A 21,848-nucleotide genomic window follows, 5' to 3' on the forward strand; every position below is an offset into this window, starting at 1 on the left:
AGAAACAACTAAAACGCTTGAATTTATTTATTAAGATATAAAAAGACGCATGAAAAAAGCCAAGTGTGGGGAGAATGTACCAAGTTATTCAATTAAAAACTATCTATCACATGTTTTTGTAAAGTTATTGCAGGTGCTTTTACTTTGGACTAAATTAACTGGTTTACCCGATTTACTGTAAGAAAGATGGATCTACACGATGAATCAATTCCATCATTAAAAGGAAGTAAAGTCTTCCGAAAAAGAAACGCGCTTCTTGATTTAGGTCATGAAGTTGTCGTCCAGACCAGCTGTAGGTTGACGAAAAATCTAGAAAAGTCATCTCTAAAATCAGCAGAAAATCCACGGACCTCAGCATCAAACAGGGTCGCCTTGTGGTCAGATTTATCCTAACCATGAGAAGGATTTATCTCGCACAATGGGGGGCACCGCGCAAATTAGCTTGATAAGACTAATGAATCAAATCCCTAGAAAGGATAATCTCCTTAAAGATCAAAAATCAGCTTTTAAGACTGATATTACTCAATCCTAGAGATTGACCTTAAAGATTGAGAATTACAAACTCATGGAATTCAATGATATCTAAACTCGAGCTTGAACGAGAAAATATTTTGATAAAAAATAAAACCGATTTGTTTTCTGAAAACCTATTTTCAATGAGTTCATTACCATTGAACGTAAAATCCTGAGAATTCATCAGAATTCATTAGGTCACCTGAACCAAATCGGGTGTCAACCGTAAGAATCGGTGGTTGCATAGCATGGTCGGAGACAGGACCTTGTGCCAGACCGAAAAATCATAGGATGATCTTTACTATTGCTCTTACAAAGGATAGTACTAGCATCCGACACGTTTTAAGACCATAATCATATGCATGTCATTAGACATTGCCTTAACAGTTTCTTGTTCATCGCTTTTCTTTACAACCGGACGGTAGTTTACCAAAAGGTAATATACGGAACAAGTAAACTGGACGTGTTGCTTTCCTAATACAAGGTTAGCAAGTGGGTAACACAAAACCACAAGTGTTGAGCTAAAATTTTCAAATCTGAAACCCACACAACCCACAAAAATATTTTGCAAACACCGGTGAAGGGTTATTCCGAAAAACTTATCTAGGGTAAAAGCTAGATTAAATTTTCAAAAAGATCAAATATTTTCATAAAGATCCAATTTCCTTAAGGATCTACATTTTCATAGTCATGTGGGACTGTAAATCACCTTTCAAATGTGCACTTTGCTTTGGAAACCGAAAGTAAATCAGCTATTTGATTGTAAGTGTCGTTGACCTAAACCCGAGGCAACTGTGGATGACACACCCACCTTTAACCATGGTTCTATCGTTACTATCATTATTTATACCACCATATCAAAATCACTAATGTACAAAGTGTGATGAATAAAAAAGTGATTCATGTATGTTTTTATTTCAAGTTCTGTATTGCTTGAGGACAAGCAACGCTCAAATGTGGGGATATTTGATAAGGCTAAAAAGGAACATATATTTCATAGAAATATCCCTTCTAAATAATAGGTTTTCATATGTAATTGTATTATATTTTCATTGTAATTGTTTAAATAAATAAGTGCGAAGACAAAAGGCGAAAACGAAGATTTGAAGACACAAACGTCCAAAAAGCTCAAATGTACAAGATACAATTCAAAAGGTTCAATTTATTGATGAGAAACGTCTAAAAATGACAAGAGTACAAGTTACAAAACGCAAAGTACAAGATATTAAATTATACGAAAGGACGTTCGAAAATCCGGAACCGGTACCCGAGCCAACTATCAACGCTCGATGCAACGGAGCTGAAAGTACAAGTCAACTATGCACAAGAATATAATATAATATTTAAATAATTCATAATAAGAATAATAATAAATAATAAAAAGTTGTTAATTGAGCATAGTTAAGGGGTCATAAGTGAAAATTTCAATTCAATATTTGCCTATAAAAGGCAATTCATTTGATCGATTTATGGACACCTTTTCTTCTTTCTTTCTCTTTACATGTAATATATATATTTATAATTATAATTTTAATTTTAGTTTAAGTTTAATAATAATTGGGTTATTGTAAGGAATGTTTTACGGGTTTTAAAGTCGAAACTCTGTCCGTGTAACGCTACACGATTAATAATCACTGTAAGTTATGTTCTTCCTTTTTAAATTAATGTCTCGTAACTAAGTTATTATTATGCTTATTTAAGCCGAAGTAATCGTGATGTTTGACTAAATATTAAGACGGGGTTATTGGATTTTGTACCATAATTAAGGTTTGGGCAAAAGACCGACACTTGTGGAAATTGGACTATTGACTATTAATAGATGGGGGTATTGTCTAATTGAGTGACAACTCATTGGAGTCTGTCGAATCTATCTTCAAATTAATTATCCTAATAATTAATAATGATTATGGTTGTCCTATTTAGTGACGTTCATATGGAATCTATTATAATCATTTAATTAATTATTCGGGTTGGGTAATTGATTATTCAAACTGATCAAGTGGGTAAATTAATATTCATATCTAATCAAAACAGGGGTGGATTACATACAGTGATAACTGGTGTAATTGTTGACAGAAGTGATAACTGCGTCACAGTTTAAATCCTTAATTAGTTGGAATATTTGACTTCGGGTATAAGGGTAATTTGACGAGGACACTCGCTCTTTATATTTATGACCGATGGACTATTATGGACAAAAACCAGATAGGTATCAAATAAACCATGACAAAGGACAAATAACCCAAGTAACAATTAATTAAAATCAAAACGTTAAACATCATGATTACGGAAGTTTAAATAAGGATAATCCTTTTATTTCATATTCTATCGCAATTTTATTTATTGTTATTTTATTTATCGTAATTTATATATTTTACGCACTTTAATTATTGTCATTTATCTTTACGCTTAAAAATATAAAATCGACAAACCGGTCATTAAACGGTAAAAAACTCCCTTTTATAATAATATTACTACTTATATATATATATATATATATATATATATATATATATATATATATATATATATATATATATATATAGTTTTATAAAAATATAGTACGTAATCACTAGCTCCCTGTGGAACGAACCGGACTTACTAAAAACTACACGACTCTACGATTAGGTACACTGCCTATAGTGTTGTAGCAAGGTTTAGGTATATCCCATCCGTAAATTAATAAAACTTGTGTCATATTTTGTAGTATTTTGTATTAAAAATAATACTATTTCGTACCCTCACGCTACAACATCACATATATTATGTAATCTTGATAGACCATAGACACGTATACAATGTTTTGACATATCATATCAACGTCATCTATATATATTATTTGGGACAACCATAGACACTCTATATGCAGTAATGCTCGAGTTAGCTATACAGGGTTGAGGTTGATTCCAAAATAATATATATACTTTGATTTGTGATTGAGTCTGAGACTTGTATACACTGGGTCGTGGATTGATTCGAGATAATTTATATTAATTTATTTCTGTACTACTAACTATGGACAATTAATTATGGACTACTAGCGTTGGACAATCAACTTAACAAACTTAAATCGTTAAAACGTAATAAAATATGATATGAATATATTTCGATCGTACTTTGATATATATGTATATATTTGTTATAGGTTCGTGAATCGATCCGTGGCCAAGTCTTATTTTCCAACGAAGTGAAAATCTGTGAAAGTGAGTTATAGTCCCACTTTTAAAATCTAATATTTTTGGGATGAGAATACATGCGGTTTTTAAATGTTTTACAAAATAGACACAAGTACATGAAACTACATTCTATGGTTGAATTATTAAACCGAATATGCCCCTTTTAGTCTGGTAATCTAAGAATTAGGGAACAGACACCCTAATTGACGCGAATCCTAAAGATAGATCTATTGGGCTCAACAAACCCCATCCATGTTGTGGATTCTTTAGTACTTCAAAATTATCATGTCCGATGGATGTCTCGGAATGATGGGGATATTCTATATGCATCTTATTAATGTCGGTTACCAGGTGTTCACCATATGAATGATTTTTTTATCTCTATGCAGTTTGCAAAATGTCTGAAATGAGATGTGTATTTATGAGAAATGAAAAGGTCTTGTGGTTTATTATTACGATTGATAAATATATAGGTTAAACCTATAACTCACTAACATTTTTGTTGACTTTTTAAGCATGTTTATTCTCAGGTAATTGTTAAGAGCTTCTGCTGTTGCATACTAAATTAAGGACAAGATTTGGAGTCCATTCTTGTTTATTATTATTTAAAAACTGCATTCGAGAGTTTACTTTGTTGTAACATATTAATTATTGTAAACCATTATGTAATGGTCGTGTGTAAGCGTGATATTTTAGATTATCATTACTTGATAATCTACGTTATAATTATTAAACCTTTATCGATAGAATAAATGTTATGGTTTATTTTAAAAACGAATGCAGTCTTTAAAAAACGTCTCATATAGAGGTCAAAACCTCGTAACGAAACCAATAAATATGAAACGTTTATAATCGATATGAACGGGACATTTCACTTGCCTCTCGGGATAATGTAGGGATGGGCATTGGTATCTATAAAGCTTTCAATACGTCTCTTCTTCTAAAGTAGGTGCGGAGGTTGGTTCACTCTGTTGGATCGTCTTGCGTTCAACTGTTGAAAGAAATTCATGGTGAAAATATTGGTCTTGATTCCCATGGTTGTAAAACTAAAGGGTTATGAAACTCTATTGTCACAAACAATTTAATGCCAAGAGACTGGTGCATTGTTACCGAGTGCTCTATCACGGAAAGTTGGTAATGGTCGTAGCACAAAGTTTTGGAAGGATCTCTGGCTCGGGAAAAACACCCTTGCAGCTCCCTACAACCGTTTGTTTCTTTTAGACCTTGATCTGAAGTGTACTGTTTCTGATCGCATCTCTAGTCCGACTTAGTGCTGGTCTCGGAACCCCCTGGTACATGTCATGTTAATTATTTGTTACTAGAACTACAATCTGTTTTTTTTTTTTTTTGAATAAAGATGATGAAAAATGGGTTTGGATCTTAGATGATGAAGGATCATTTTCGGTTAAAGAACCCCATATCTACCTTGATAACTTTTACTTTCCATCGAGTGGTCATGCATCCTGGTGGTTTAAGTTTATCCCAACTAAGGTTAATGTGTTCATGTGGAGGTTGCACTTGGATAGATTACCATCACGGTTCAACTTATCTCGTGAACTTGATCTTGAATCTATTGTTTTCCCTATTTGTGGTAATAGATCCGAGACTCGTGATCATACTTTCTTATCTTGTAGCGTCGCAGCTTCCCTTTGAGCTCGTATTTGCACTTGGGTCGACCTTCAGTGTCTTATTTTCTCTAACATGGAAGACTTTTTCACTTGGATCTTTTCGCGTTCTCATCACAACATGACAAGTATCAGAATCTTGTGTATCTTCTCAACGACTCTTCGGTGGTTATGGTGTTTCAGAAACGAGATTCTTTTTTCCTCGAATCGTATTAAAAAATAAGACCTTTTTGATCTTGTTAGATTGTTTTCTTATTCTTGGTTAAAAAGTAGGAGTAAATTTGCTCCTCTATGGAATAGTTGGCTATGTAATCCTTTGTAAACTTTTGTATTTTTTTCCTAGCTCATTGCTAGTTTTTTTTTTTTAAATAAATTCAGCTGTTCAAAAAAATGTATATGTATATTTCACTCTTCTATCTTCTATCTTCTATAAATTCTTAGAGTGAGTTTGATTACCTCTTAATTGGATGGTTCAGTATTGAATGTTTAATCATTCAGTATACTTGTTTTTTACCTCTGAATGATATATGATGCTAAATTGTTCAATATTTAATATTTAATGTTGAATCATTCAGGTCTAAATACTCCCTTAACCCAAAGAGTAAATTTTATGTAACATTCTTATTAGATTATATCAAGAACACTTATTAAACATCTATATTGGTTTTTTATTCATTCAAAAGATTAATAAGGTACTTTTACATCATTTATATTGTTCTTTTAAAGTGATATTTATTTTTGTCATTCAAACCAACTCCCTTCGGAACTTTTGAATAACTCAGATTATAAATTATTTGACGTTTAACCATTCAGTTTAATCAAGCGCACTTAATTTGATTTTATACTAATTATCTTAGGTTAATAATATTGCGAGAAATGAGTTGAATATGGGTATGTTGATTAACTAAATGGTCGAAGTTTAACGTCAATAGACGAGGTCTATACTTTATTTAATTATCTAGGAATTAGTTTATGCTTTAAGTAACAATCTAAACGAGTTAAGGACCTTAAGGATTATCGAGCCGAGCTCTAGTATTTTTCTATTCCTGTTAATCGTTGTATTGCGGTCATTCATAGGAGAAATTCCTCGCTTACCCTATATATATATATATATATATATATATATATATATATATATATATATATATATATATATATATATATATATTAGAGGGATCAAATGAGAACTTTTTTGTGTGAGAACCCTGAGAACTCAAAAATACACTGAAATTCGAGCAAAAAAGGGAAATTTGAGCAAAAATGGGACACGGGCGAACAAAAAAAAGCAATTCGAGCAAAAAATGGGACGAGGGCGAACAAAAAAGTGATATTCGAACAAAAAAAAAGGCGGACAAACAATTTTGTGTTCTACATTTTTTATTGTCAAACAAAAAAATGTAGAACACACAGGTAGTCGAACAAAAATGCTGATATTCGAACAAAAATGTGTTCTACATTTTGAAATTCGAACAAAATTTTTTTTTTTGCTCGACTATGAATTTTTTTGTTCTTCCGTGTTTTTTATTTTAGCTCTCTCGTTCACCTTTTTTGCTCGAATTTCAGTGTTTTTGGAGTTCCCAGAGTTCTCACACTCAAAAAAGTTCTCACTAGATCCTCTCCATATATATATATATATATATATATATATATATATATATATATATATATATATATATGTGTGTGTGTGTGTGTGTGTGTGTGTGTGTGTGTGTCGACCCGGAAATTTTCGGCCAAATTTAAACTTAATCTTTATATGATTTCGACACGATAAGCAAAGTCTGTAATATTAAGTCATAAAATTTTTGAACTGTTTACATGGAATCATTTGACTTTGACTACTCCCGACGATTCACGAACAATTAGTTATATATATATATATATATATATATATATATATATAAGTATACACATAATAATAATTAGAAATAATACAATATAATTTAAACATTTAAAATTTAATATGTGAAATAAGGTATTAAACAAATAAGTTGCAATTAAAATGAGTTTATATATAAATATATGATTCTATATAATTATTAATATATGTATATTGTATTATATTAAAATAGATAAGTATTAAATATTAAATGTATGTTATTATATATATGTTATATTGTATAACATAATTATTAAGTTATAATGTTTAATTACAAGTTAAGTTAAATTCAAACTTATGTAATTTTAAAATAAACGGTGATCTGAAAATGAGTTTTATAAATTATAGGCTTAGTAAAAATGTATTTAGAAGCTATTTGTTAAATTTTAAAACTTTTTATATTTTACTTAGGGTTGGGAGTGAATAATTAATGTAATTTTTATTTAATAATTAATTACCAAATTTTATACCATAAAGACTGAAATAATTAAAGAAACTTAATATAAAATTTTGGGATTTTTATGTGTACTTTTATCCTCCACTGATTAACAACTGAGTACGAAACATCACTCCGGATAAAACGTCGGTAGGCTACAACCAAGGACATTTCACGTGATTGTGTTATTATTATTATTAATATTTTACTTATGTATATGAGATGCATGAACCATATAATCATCACTAAAACCTACTGCAACTCACTTCTCTTTCTTATTCTTGGATCAATGAACAATTATCAGCAAGGTATTACATCAACCCATCGAACCTGCAATCTTCTACTGATCGATAAAACTCACCATCGACTATTACCTTCGGTTCATCAAAAGAACGAAAACCCACCATACCATCATCTCACCACCACATCCTTCTCAACCTCTTACTCTCTCTCCTATTCATACTCAAGAACAACCACTTCCATCACCACCCCAAACCACCGGCCACCTTTAAAAACTGCCACCACCACTTTTATCTTTCATCTTCTTCGTGACTACTCAACCCACAAGACCTACTACCTTTACCCGATTATGTCTTTTTTTCATTTTGCCGCCACCTTCAAAACACAACTTCAACAATCACCACAAACCACCCTCAACTGCCATTCCACTATTATTGTTTGCTAGTTCGAACCACCGTCGCCACCTCTGTTGGAATTGTCTTATCGTGTCTTTGTACCACCGGTGATGGATCCTGTTCTACCAGTGAGTAGTGATGCCGGGTTCCACTCGCATGTCGTGAATGATTACGAGCGTAAGTCAATGGTCTCGGCTAGTCGAACTAAACACCTCTGGGAACTCGATTTGCACATCCTCTTCCTTAAACAACAACATAAAAACGGATCAAGTCGCTAAAACGGGATACGTAAGAGTATTATGATGATGATGTTTCCATTTATACCAGTTTCGGTCATCACCCTCGTCCACGACTGTGACCTCGTCGATGATGATAATTATGAAACAAAAAGGATTAATAAATAATGGTGCTACTTTTTGGTTGTGGGTAGAGATTATCAAACGCAGACATCTACATGTAGTGGTAAAGGTATAAAGATTATTAATAAATAATTTTATTGTTATTTTATATTATTATTATTATTATTATATATTTAATTATTATTGTAAATTGGGTATGTGAAACGGATCATTCTGTTGAGTTATGAAATTGGACCATAAAACAAATAAAAGTCAAGTATGTATATAACAATTGATAATTATATATATATATATATATATATATATATATATATATATATATATATATATATATATATATATTAGAAAAAAAAGTATTATTATGATTATTATGATTATTATGATTATCATTATTATTATTATTATTATTATTATTATTATTATTATTATTATTATTATTATTATTATTATTATTATTATTATTATCATTTAAGTTATTATTAGTATCATTAGGATTAAAACCATTATTGTGATTATTATTACAATTATTTTTATTAGTATTATTTTTAGTGACATTATTATTATTATCATTATTATTACTATTATTATTATTATTATTATCAATATTATTATCATTATAATTATTATTATTTTTAGTATCATAATTATTATTATTATCATTAGTAAGTATATTTACTAATATTATTATTATAAAATAATACAACTTTTTATTTACTATTATTAATATTATTTTATCAAATGACTTTTAGTTACATAACACTATAGTTAATACATATAACATATCTATATTAACGTTTTATAATAAATACTAATTATTTATTTAAGGTACATAAAATAGAAATATTTAAATTAATTATTAATGAAACATATAATTTATTAAAATAACAATTATATCACTAATAATATGTAAATTTGTTCGATTACAATTATATGTGTTAATATATATAACTGATATAGGTTCGTAAAAATGAGGCCAACCCTACACTTGTTCAATGACGTCATATGTATTTTTACTACGAAATACAGTATAGTGAGTTTCATTTGCTCCCTTTTTAAATGCTTTTGCAATATATATTTTTGGGACTGAGAATACATGCGCTGCTTTTATAACAATTTTACGAAATAGACACAAGTAATTGAAACTACATTATATGGTTAAATGATCGAAATCGAATATGCCCCTTTTTAGTCTGGTAATCTAAGAATTAGGGAACAGACACCCTAATTGACGCGAATCCTAAAGATAGATCTATCGGGCCCAACAAGCCCCATCCAAAGTACCGGATGCTTTAGTACTTCGAAATTTATCATGTCCGAAGAGAGTCCCGGAATGATGAGGATATTCTATATGCATCTTGTGAATGTCGATTACCAGGTGTTCAATTCATATGAATGATTTTTGTCTCTATGTATGGGACGTATATCTATGAGAAATGGAAATGAAACTCTTGTGGTCTATTAAAATGATGAAAATGAGCGATTATGATAAACTAATGAACTCACCAATCTTTTGGTTGACAATTTAAAGCATGTTTATTCTCAGGTTTGAAAGAAATCTTCCGCTGTGCATTTGCTCATTTTAAAGATATTATTTGGAGTCATTCATGACATATTTCAAAAGACATTGCATTTAAGTCGTTGAGATCGATAAAGATTATTATTAAGTAAATGGCAGATTAGGTCATCTATAGTCTGGATATTATGAAATGGTATGCATGCCTGTCAACATTCGTTGTAATGAAAGTTTGTTTTTTCTTAAAAAAAAGAATGAATGCAATGTTTGTAAAATGTATCATATAGAGGTCAAATACCTCGCAATATAACCATATGTTGTTGTATTCGTCCTTATGGATTAGGACGGGTCATCTATATATATATATATATATATATATATATATATATATATATATATATATATATATATATATATATATATATATATATATATATATATATATATATATATATATATATATATATACAACAACAACAACAACAACAGACCCAATCCCACATATGTGAGGTATGGAGGAGGTGAGATATAGACAATCCTACCTCTATCCTAGAATAAAGAGAAATTATTTCTCCACCTCTAGTGAAACACTCACAAGAGTAGAAAAAGTCCTCTCTCTCTCTCTCTCTCTCTATTCGACAGATAAAGATATTGCTTTCAAAAGGACCTCCGGCCCAAAAAGTAAGAGGAAAAAAAAGGTAGAAGAATTTAAATAAAAAGGAATAAATAAATAAATAGAATCCAATAAATACAAACGTGATAAAAAGTAATAAAAAGAGACGCCATGAAAATGGTAGAATCAGATTTTCATGGGTTTTAAATCAAGCATGGAGTTCAATTTAGCCCTTATGCGGTAGTCAAGTAGCCAATAAATCGACGTTTGATGTTGCCTCACATGATAGTGTCGTAAAAAAATAGAATAAATAAATTAATTAATTAATTTATATATATATATATATATATATATATATATATATATATATATATATATATATATATATATATATATATATATATATAACGTACCTTAGACTGTTGTGTGGAGCTCCAGACATATAGAAAAATGCTATACTAAAAGAACAATAAACATAGATGTGATGACCCGGAAATTTCCGACTAAATTTAAACTTTATCTTTATATTATTCTGACACGATAAGCAATGTTTGTTAAGTTAAATCTCAAAGATTTTAAACTATGTTTATACATTCATTTAAACCTCGACCAAATTCCAATGATTCACGAACCATTAAATGAACATATATGAATATGTATGTATATGTGTATATGTTATAAATTGAAAATGTCAACAAAGTATTTAAACGTATAATGCTTTATATGAACGTATTTGTTTCAATATGATTATCGACGAAATTAAAAATATATATATATTAAATGATTGGATTATCAAAAACATTGAATTATGATTACAAGTCTCTGTTGAGAGGTCCACTATGATTTGAGAAAATCTATTCCTCTTAACGATATTCGGAATAATTTGTAAAGCTATTTATAAATAAAAATAAAAAGTGTCATTTACGAAAGTTAGACAAAAGCTAGTGGAGAATTGGTTTCCATAATATTCTATTAATCTATTTTCAAACGTACAAAAACGTTTTCAGTTTAAAAAGAACTTTATTATTAAAACGTATATAACTTTTCTAAATATCTAGAATCACTTTTGATAACTCATTACTTAACCAGTATAATAAATATAACGATATTTATATTTTATTTCATTAAATATATATAATGATTTAAATTAATATTATATATATTTATACGCTTATTATACATATATAGTTTTTATACTTTTACTATACTTTAACTTTACCTTTACTTTACTTTTACTTTACTTTAACTTTAATAATTCATACTTTAATAATTCATACTTTAATAATTCACTTTAATAATTCAAAAATCTATTATAAATAGAATTCAATAGGTTTCATTATTTCATAGAAACTTGAAAATATATTTCTCTAAACTCTCTCAATCGATTTATATATATATATATATATATATATATATATATATATATATATATATATATATATATATATATATATATATATATTTGCTCTGTATTATTTCAAGATATTATTAGTATACATAAAATATTACGACGGAGTGATGTCCGAGTGATTTCAAAATAGTTTTTTTAAATGAGTCGAAGCTAAGAAAATTATGGGTTATAGCTATGGAGGTGATGGGTATGGTTCATGGGTATGCTCGTGAGGTCAATCTAGTGTTTATCATCTCCGTTGCGTCTACGTACTTTCCTGCAATATTGAATCTCAATATTGATACGTGAGCACTCATAACTTAACTTTTATATATCAATAGTGTATCCCTGACTAGTACTCGAGTATATAGGATTATGCATGCTTGTACATTCGATATTGTCCTTAGATAGGTTTGTTGAATCCTGAATTAGATACATATGCTACTGAGATAGGGTATATGATATGCATGTCATTGGAAAGCTAGCGAAAAAAATTAAGAACTTTTCATTTAGATATCGAATGATTTCGATGAACGGATTTGAAGTTATAGTCAACTGAATTTTAGTATTATTGTTAAAATGATTATTATTACTATCGTCGTTATTATTTTAATAGAAATATCATTGTTATTATAAAATATCATTATTACTATTATGTTAGTATTATCATTTTATCATAATAACATTTTTAATAAATATAAATATTGTTATTTTTTATAGAATAATAATAATTATTATTACAAAATAATACAACTTTTACTTATTATTATTATGATCAATATTATTTTATCAAATAAATAGGGGATACAAAGATATTTTTCACCACGCGTAATATAATTACATTAATAATACTTACCACTATAGTTTTACGATATTAAGTGAACTTTATAAATTTTACTACTTAAGATATATAAAAGTATATTTTATCATATATAAACGTTAATATAAATTTTTATTAATAAATGACTCTTATTATTATAAAATCTAATAAATATATTTAAATATATAAAACGACTATAGTTAAGTTATATAATATACACGTATAAATTTTAGAAGTCATTTTGGGTCAAGTTGACTTTTGTTGACTTTTGCATATTAGTCTCGAGCATTTGGATTGTGGTATACTATGACTTGACCAAAAATTGTTAGACAAATATTGACCAACATATAAATATATATAATTAATATAGGTTCGTGAATCCGAGGCCAACCTTGCACTTGTTAAATGACGTTATATGTATTTTTACTACGAAATACAGTATGGTGAGTTTCATTTGCTCCCTTTTATATATATTTTTGGGACTGAGAATACATGCGCTGTTTTTTATAAATGTTTTACGAAATAGGCACAAGTACTAAAACTAATTCTACGTGGGTTTAAACCAGAAATATACCCTTAGCTTGGTAACATTAAACTACTTGTCTATGTACGGTAGGCACGAATCCTAAAGATAGATCTATTGGGCTTGACAAACCTCATCCTGACTATGGGATGCTTTAGTACTTCGAGGTTATTTTAAACACACCTGATCTGGTGTACTTCAGAGGGTAAAACATGAACGTTAAGGCTTGTTACCAGGTACCTACAATTTATAGAATACTTTTATACACTTGCGAGTGTACATATATTTATAAATGAAAATCTTGTGGTCTATTAATATATTGAAATGATTGTTATGATAAACCTATGAACTCACCAACCTTTTGGTTGATACTTTAAAGCATGTTTATTCTCAGGTATTAAAGAAATCTTCCGCTGTGCATTAGCTCATTTTAAGGATATTACTTGGAGTCATTCATGGCATATTTTGAAAGACGTTGTATTCGAGTCATTGAGTTCATCAAGATTATTATTATGTCAATTATAGTTGGATGTATTATGAAATGGTGTGCATGCCATCAACTTTTGTTGTAAAGAAAGTTTGTCTTTTAAAACCGAATGCAATGTTTGTAAAATGTATCATATAGAGGTCAAAATATCTCGCGATGTAATCAACTATTGTGAATCGTTTATAATGTATATGAACGGGTCCTTTCAGTTGGTATCAGAGCCGTGGTCTTAGCGAACCAGGTCTGCATTAGTGTGTCTAACTGATAGTCGTTAGGATGCATTAGTAAGCCTGGACTTCGACCGTGTCTGCATGTCAAAAGTTTTGCTTATCATTTTTGTTGGAAATTGCCTGCTTATCATTCTTAGTCTAGACACGTCTTACTGTATTGATTGCATGAATAGTGTATAGACAAAATTCATATCTTAGCGTATCTGCTAATCTATATCTTAGCGTATCTGTTACTGTAAACTTTGCCTGACATATCCCGTAATTTCCTCCGTAATCTACAAAATCTTTTGCGCTATATATATAGGTATTCTATGTAATTAGAATACCACCCGATAGCCGAAAAATCATTTCATATCGAAAAATCCTTTATTCAATCGAACGAAATGGAATTCGTCATTAGTTCAAGTCCCTCGAATTCCGATATGGAATCCCACTCAAGCTCCGAAAGCAGTGTGATCGGAATGGATCAACTAATTAGCCATCATCTATTCTGGATGAATTGGGGATAGGTTCGTAACCTCCTCAATAATTGGAGACAAGAAGAAGGTGATCTCTTCCATCCACCACATTGCCCTCTTGGCGATGAACCTGAAGCACTTACCGGCGAACCGGTCCGAAACACCATTTTCTCTCTCATTTCCAGAGTATCTCGTCACGATTATATACTACATCAAATTCTAGATTTTATTTATCCGCTCGTCCGAACCGACAATCACCCCGGTGTAATAGAAGAAGTCAACGAGCTTCGCGCTCGAGTAGTGGCTTTAGAGAATATGGTGCAAGGGTTACAAACACCAACAAATAACGAAGTATTAATTCATAATTTCAATTTTATTGAATAAATACTCCGTAAAAGTTATGTAATTTCTAAAGTCTTTAGGGATTATTCAATTCTAGTTTCAACCGTAAATCAAATGAGTTTAATTTAATATTAACTCATTGAATCTATGTTACATCTGAAGAAAATATGCACATACATATTTTCATAAAGACTGTAATAAAATTCTGTTGTACAAAATATTAATTGTGAAAAAAAAAATTTTAACGGGTAGGTAATACCCGAGAGATATATAAATTCACAATTAATATGTTACATTTTTCGAATCTGATTAAGCAAATCATCAGCTATACTCCCAAAATCTCACAACAATATACATTCTTGTATAGAAATCAAAACAACCATTCTCACCCAAATTTGATTACGCATTCTGATTTTGACAAATCAAAATCCAAGTCATGATTTAACAAAAGACAACACTCTTAGATTCCTACATCTTTCAAAGCTATACTTTGACTTCAAAACTGTGTTAGAACATCATATGTATATTAACGATTACAAACTGTGTTCAAACTCTCCGAAGTTTTCGAAGACACTTCAAACAATGAACAATTGAGATGATGATCCAACCACATATTACCCACATTTATGTACCTAAAAAGCTCTCGAAGCCAAAGTCATAGTTCGATGCGTATCCGTGTCAGACCCTTTGGCATTTATTAGCTAAAATGACTTTTCAATTCCTTTTCAAAGTAGACAGTTTTGTCACAGCTCCAACAAGTCAACTTCAACTTTTCAGTCGGACTAGTCTTATTATAACCTCGATAGATACGTTGCCCTTTCGTCATCGTTACTGGGGACCTTTCATATCTCGCCACCTTAGCAATAAACTTACCAACAACTTCAATTATCTTTGACTTTTCGAAAAATCATTATATTTATTGAAATCACATCATTTACTCATTCGCATCTTGTAACGAGAATTATCATACGAATCATCGGAAAACAGTAACCAGTATTTTGAAATCTCGCAGCATGTCTACGCCAACAGTTATATGTGTATGTAAAACGTCTATCTACTGGACTTACATACTTTGAATGTGAAGTTCTGAAAAATATTTTGAACTGCAAACTAGTTCTTGAAATGCTGACGAAGCATCAAAAACTGTAAACGATCTTAACAGTAAAAAGTTTGATGACAAAGAATAGTAAGGTGGTAAAGCTGAGAAAAAGAGAAGGTTTGGAACTAGAAAACGGATTGAACAGACTATGAAGGAGGCTGTGGACAAATCACAAAGACTAAATCTGCCTTCAAAGAATCCAAATGATTCAGTGCCTGCTAAAGTCATTAACGAATACCTTACTCTTTATTCTAAACCTTTACAGACAAATCTTCATCATCATCCATCAATATTAGAAATTCTAAGATATTATCATATCTTTCATTATAAATATCCGCGATATTTCTGAAGATATTTTCACAACTAATCTTATCTGAAGTCATTTATCTCTTTGCGCTATCAGTGTTACATCATATAAGAAACTATTAGTTTCTATATTCTATAAACTTTCCAGTTTAAATTATGAATGTTTTGAAGTAGTGGTGGGAACTGAAGCATGAGTTAGTATAATATAATGACACTTGATCAACGTGATTATATTACAGTAAGTCATGCTGAGTTTCTAATGGGACATGACGATTCACAGACCATGCCATCATCATGTTCCATGTTACACGACTCTTGTATTCTATTTAATCTCTAAAAATATCAAGAATATATTTTCTTGATGATTCGGTCTTTTCAGGGTATTCTGGTAAATTAACAAATCAAGATCGTGCCATTACCATTTCCTTCTTAGAACATTAACTATGTTCATTCTGAAATTCATATCTGTGAATACTGGACCATTACAAATGTTGCTTAATCGCAAGAAGAAGAAATGAAAGGACAAAACTCCAAAATAGAAATTGGAGTATAAATCGCAGCAAATAGAAGGGAGCATTAACTGTGGATGTCAATGATTATAGAAGACAAAAGCAGGGGCTTTGAAATATAAGGGAAGATATAAAACCCAACAACCACCCAAAAATTATAAACCGTATATATCGATGCATATAGCAATATAAAGACACGGAAGAACTAAAAACACTATAAAACCGAGAGTATAGTAGAAGTAAATAGATTCTTCCGGAGGCAGATGAAAAAGAAGAACGACAGATATGAAAGTGAGGAGTATATCGAGAATCAGTACTGGAAGAAGCATATTGACAAATACTTTAAAATATGAGTTGAGGGAGAAAGAATAGAAGGTGTGAGTTGTAAGGAAACGAAGGAGGTGGATTTATAGTGAAATACCCGACAGAGAAATCAAGATGGATTATCGTATTAATTCAAAGAGAATCATAATCTCCTTAATCACTGAAGCATCAAATCCAATATAGATTACAAAGATTTTCTTTAAATTCGGAGATCAATTGTGATGACGTCAAAAGATATGACGAATCACTAAAATCTTATTTCCTTCATTTACGATAACTTCCCTCATACGCTTTGAGTAATCGAATTATTTTATCCATACTTCTTAGACATGATAAAACTTCATAATCGTCATAATAACATTCTCATTGTTAGCCATAACGACCTCTATCAAATTTCGGGGACGAAATTTCTTTCACGGGTAGGTACTGTGATGACCCGGAAATTTCCGACTAAATTTAAACTTTATCTTTATATTATTCTGACACGATAAGCAATGTTTGTTAAGTTAAATCTCAAGGATTTCAAACTATTTTTATACATTCATTTAAACCTCGACCAAATTCCAATGATTCACGAACCATTAAATGAACATATATGAATATGTATGTATATGTGTATATGTTATAAATTGAAAATGTCAACAAAGTATTTAAACGTATAATGCTTTATATGAACGTATTTGTTTCAATATGATTATCGACGAAATTAAAATATATATATATATATATATATATATATATATTAAATGATTGGATTATCAAAAACATTGAATTATGATTACAAGTCTCTGTTGAGAGGTCCACTATGATTTGAGAAAATCTATTCCTCTTAACGATATTCGGAATAATTTGTAAAGCTATTTATAAATAAAAATAAAAAGTGTCATTTACGAAAGTTAGACAAAAGCTAGTGGAGAATTGGTTTCCATAATATTCTATTAATCTATTTTCAAACGTACAAAAACGTTTTCAGTTTAAAAAGAACTTTATTATTAAAACGTATATAACTTTTCTAAATATCTAGAATCACTTTTGATAACTCATTACTTAACCAGTATAATAAATATAACGATATTTATATTTTATTTCATTAAATATATATAATGATTTAAATTAATATTATATATATTTATACGCGTATTATACATATATAGTTTTTATACTTTTACTATACTTTAACTTTACCTTTACTTTACTTTACTTTACTTTAACTTTAATAATTCATACTTTAATAATTCACTTTAATAATTCAAAAATCTATTATAAATAGAATTCAATAGGTTTCATTATTTCATAGAAACTTGAAAATATATTTCTCTAAACTCTCTCAATCGATTTACATATATATATATATATATATATATATATATATATATATATATATATATATATATATATATATATATATATATATATATATATTTGCTCTGTATTATTTCAAGATATTATTAGTATACATAAAATATTACGACGGAGTGATGTCCGAGTGATTTCAAAATAGTTTTTTTTAAATGAGTCGAAGCTAAGAAAATTATGGGTTATAGCTATGGAGGTGATGGGTATGGTTCATGGGTATTCTCGTGAGGTCAATCTAGTGTTTATCATCTCCGTTGCGTCTACGTACTTTCCTGCAATATTGAATCTCAATATTGATACGTGAGCACTCATAACTTAACTTTTATATATCAATAGTGTATCCCTGACTAGTGCTCGAGTATATAGGATTATGCATGCTTGTACATTCGATATTATCCTTACATAGGTTTGTTGAATCCTGAATTAGATACATATGCTACTGAGATAGGGTATATGATATGCATGTCATTGGAAAGCTAGCAAAAAAAATTAAGAACTTTTCATTTAGATATCGAAAGATTTCGATGAACGGATTTGAAGTTATAGTCAACTGAATTTTAGTATTATTGTTAAAATGATTATTATTACTATCGTCGTTATTATTTTAATAGAAATATCATTGTTATTATAAAATATCATTATTACTATTATGTTAGTATTATCATTTTATCATAATAACATTTTTAATAAATATAAATATTGTTATTTTTTTATAGAATAATAATTATTATTATTACAAAATAATACAACTTTTACTTATTATTATTATGATCAATATTATTTTATCAAATAAATAGGGGATACAAAGATATTTTTCACCACGCGTAATATAATTACATTAATAATACTTACCACTATAGTTTTACGATATTAAGTGAACTTTATAAATTTTACTACTTAAGATATATAAAAGTATATTTTATCATATATAAACGTTAATATAAATTTTTATTAATAAATGACTTTTATTATTATAAAATCTAATAAATATATTTAAATATATAAAACGACTATAGTTAAGTTATATAATAAACACGTATAAATTTTAGAAGTCATTTTGGGTCAAGTTGACTTTTGTTGACTTTTGCATATTAGTCTCGAGCATTAGGATTGTGGTACACTATGACTTGACCAAAAATTGTTAGACAAATATTGACCAACATATAAATATATATAATTAATATAGGTTTGTGAATCCGAGGCCAACCTTGCACTTGTTAAATGACGTTATATGTATTTTTACTACGAAATACAGTATGGTGAGTTTCATTTGCTCCCTTTTATATATATTTTTGGGACTGAGAATACATGCGCTGTTTTTTATAAATGTTTTACGAAATAGGCACAAGTACTAAAACTAATTCTACGTGGGTTTAAACTAGAAATATACCCTTAGCTTGGTAACATTAAACTACTTGTCTATGTACGGTAGGCACGAATCCTAAAGATAGATCTATTGGGCTTGACAAACCCCATCCTGACTATGGGATGCTTTAGTACTTCGAGGTTATTTTAAACACACCTGATCTGGTGTACTTCAGAGGGTAAAACATGAACGTTAAGGCTTGTTACCAGGTGCCTACAATTTATAGAATACTTTTATACACTTGCGAGTGTACATATATTTATAAACGAAAATCTTGTGGTCTATTAATATATTGAAATGATTGTTATGATAAACCTATGAACTCACCAACCTTTTGGTTGATACTTTAAAGCATGTTTATTCTCAGGTATTAAAGAAATCTTCCGCTGTGCATTAGCTCATTTTAAGGATATTACTTGGAGTCATTCATGGCATATTTTGAAAGACGTTGCATTCGAGTTATTGAGTTCATCAAGATTATTATTATGTCAATTATAGTTGGATGTATTATGAAATGGTGTGCATGCCATCAACTTTCGTTGTAAAGAAAGTTTGTCTTTTAAAACCGAATGTAATGTTTGTAAAATGTATCATATAGAGGTCAAAATACCTCGCGATGTAATCAACTATTGTGAATCGTTTATAATGTATATGAACGGGTCCTTTCAATAGATGAAAACATAGAAATGCTATACCAACAACCAGAAACATACCTAAACATCCATATCTACAAACGTAAACCTACATACATTCACGCATGCATTCATAAATACATACATACATAAATACATACATACATAATTCCGTAACTAAACAATACATTAAACAAACACACATGAAATATACATGAGTACATACATACATACACACAATCGCGCATACATACAAGCACACTAACATACCTACATCCATAAACATACAAAAACATAGAAACAAACGTAAGCATACTTGCATACGCATACGTTAATACATACAAACACAAACTTACATACATCCCAAAACATAAAAAATGCAAACATAAACGCTCACAAAAAACAACGATAAACGTACGTACCCAAAAAAAACTATACCTAAACATGCCTGCATCCATACCCTAAACCCTAAACATGAGTACATACATACACTCATGCGTACATACATACACATACCTCCACACAAGCACAGTATACATGAGGATACATACATACGTAGATCACTCTAAAAGAAGACACATACACACATTCACCCTAAACCACAAGAACACAAACAAACCAAAGCCTATTCATCTTTTCTAATTTGAGCCCTCCAAGCATTCCTATCAGAAGTCATGTCCTCGGTCAATAAAAGCTCCTTCAAGTCGAGCTTTATTATATCCTCCCACCTACGTGTAGGTCTACCCCTTCTTCTTACACCGTCGATTGTAATTTCCTCGACTCTCCTAACCGGTGCATTAAGAGGTCGCCTCCTCACATGCCCAAACCATCGAAGCCGTTCTTCTCTTAACTTGTCGACGATGCTTCTAACTTTCAGGTTCTCCCTAAAAACACTATTTAGAATCATATCCAATATCGTTTTGCCGCATGTCCACCTAAGTATCCTCATCTCTGCCACCTCCATCCTTCTCTTTTGAGCCTTCGTCATTGACCAACACTCTGATCCGTATAGCATGGCAGGTCTAATTGCCACCTTGAAGAATTTCCCTTTTAACTTTAGGGGGATCTTCTTGTCGCATAAGACCACAGTCGCTGCTCTCCACTTAACCCACCCTACTTTAATACAGTGTGATACGTCATCATCTATCCTCCCTGATTTGTAGAGCAACGAGCCTAGTTATCTAAACGAGGTTTGTGGATGCAAGACCTGGTCTCCAATGCAGATGTTCACTCCATCATCTTGCTCATCAACGTTCCTAT

The 21,848-nt window shown here is 29.9% G+C and overlaps 1 protein-coding gene across 1 annotated transcript; it reads left to right on the top strand.

Moving 5' to 3' along the window:
- Nucleotides 1–4,587: 4,587 nt before the first annotated feature.
- On the top strand, nt 4,588–5,342 carry LOC139871045 (uncharacterized). The gene is made up of 3 exons (XM_071858793.1): nt 4,588–4,597; nt 4,782–4,925; nt 5,047–5,342. The coding sequence occupies exons 1-3, from the start codon at nt 4,588–4,590 to the stop codon at nt 5,340–5,342; spliced, it is 450 nt and encodes a 149-aa protein (XP_071714894.1).
- The last annotated feature ends 16,506 nt before the right edge of the window (nt 5,343–21,848 follow it).

Source organism: Rutidosis leptorrhynchoides, chromosome 10 (assembly GCF_046630445.1).
Source record: "Rutidosis leptorrhynchoides isolate AG116_Rl617_1_P2 chromosome 10, CSIRO_AGI_Rlap_v1, whole genome shotgun sequence".
Taxonomy (NCBI): domain Eukaryota; kingdom Viridiplantae; phylum Streptophyta; class Magnoliopsida; order Asterales; family Asteraceae; genus Rutidosis; species Rutidosis leptorrhynchoides.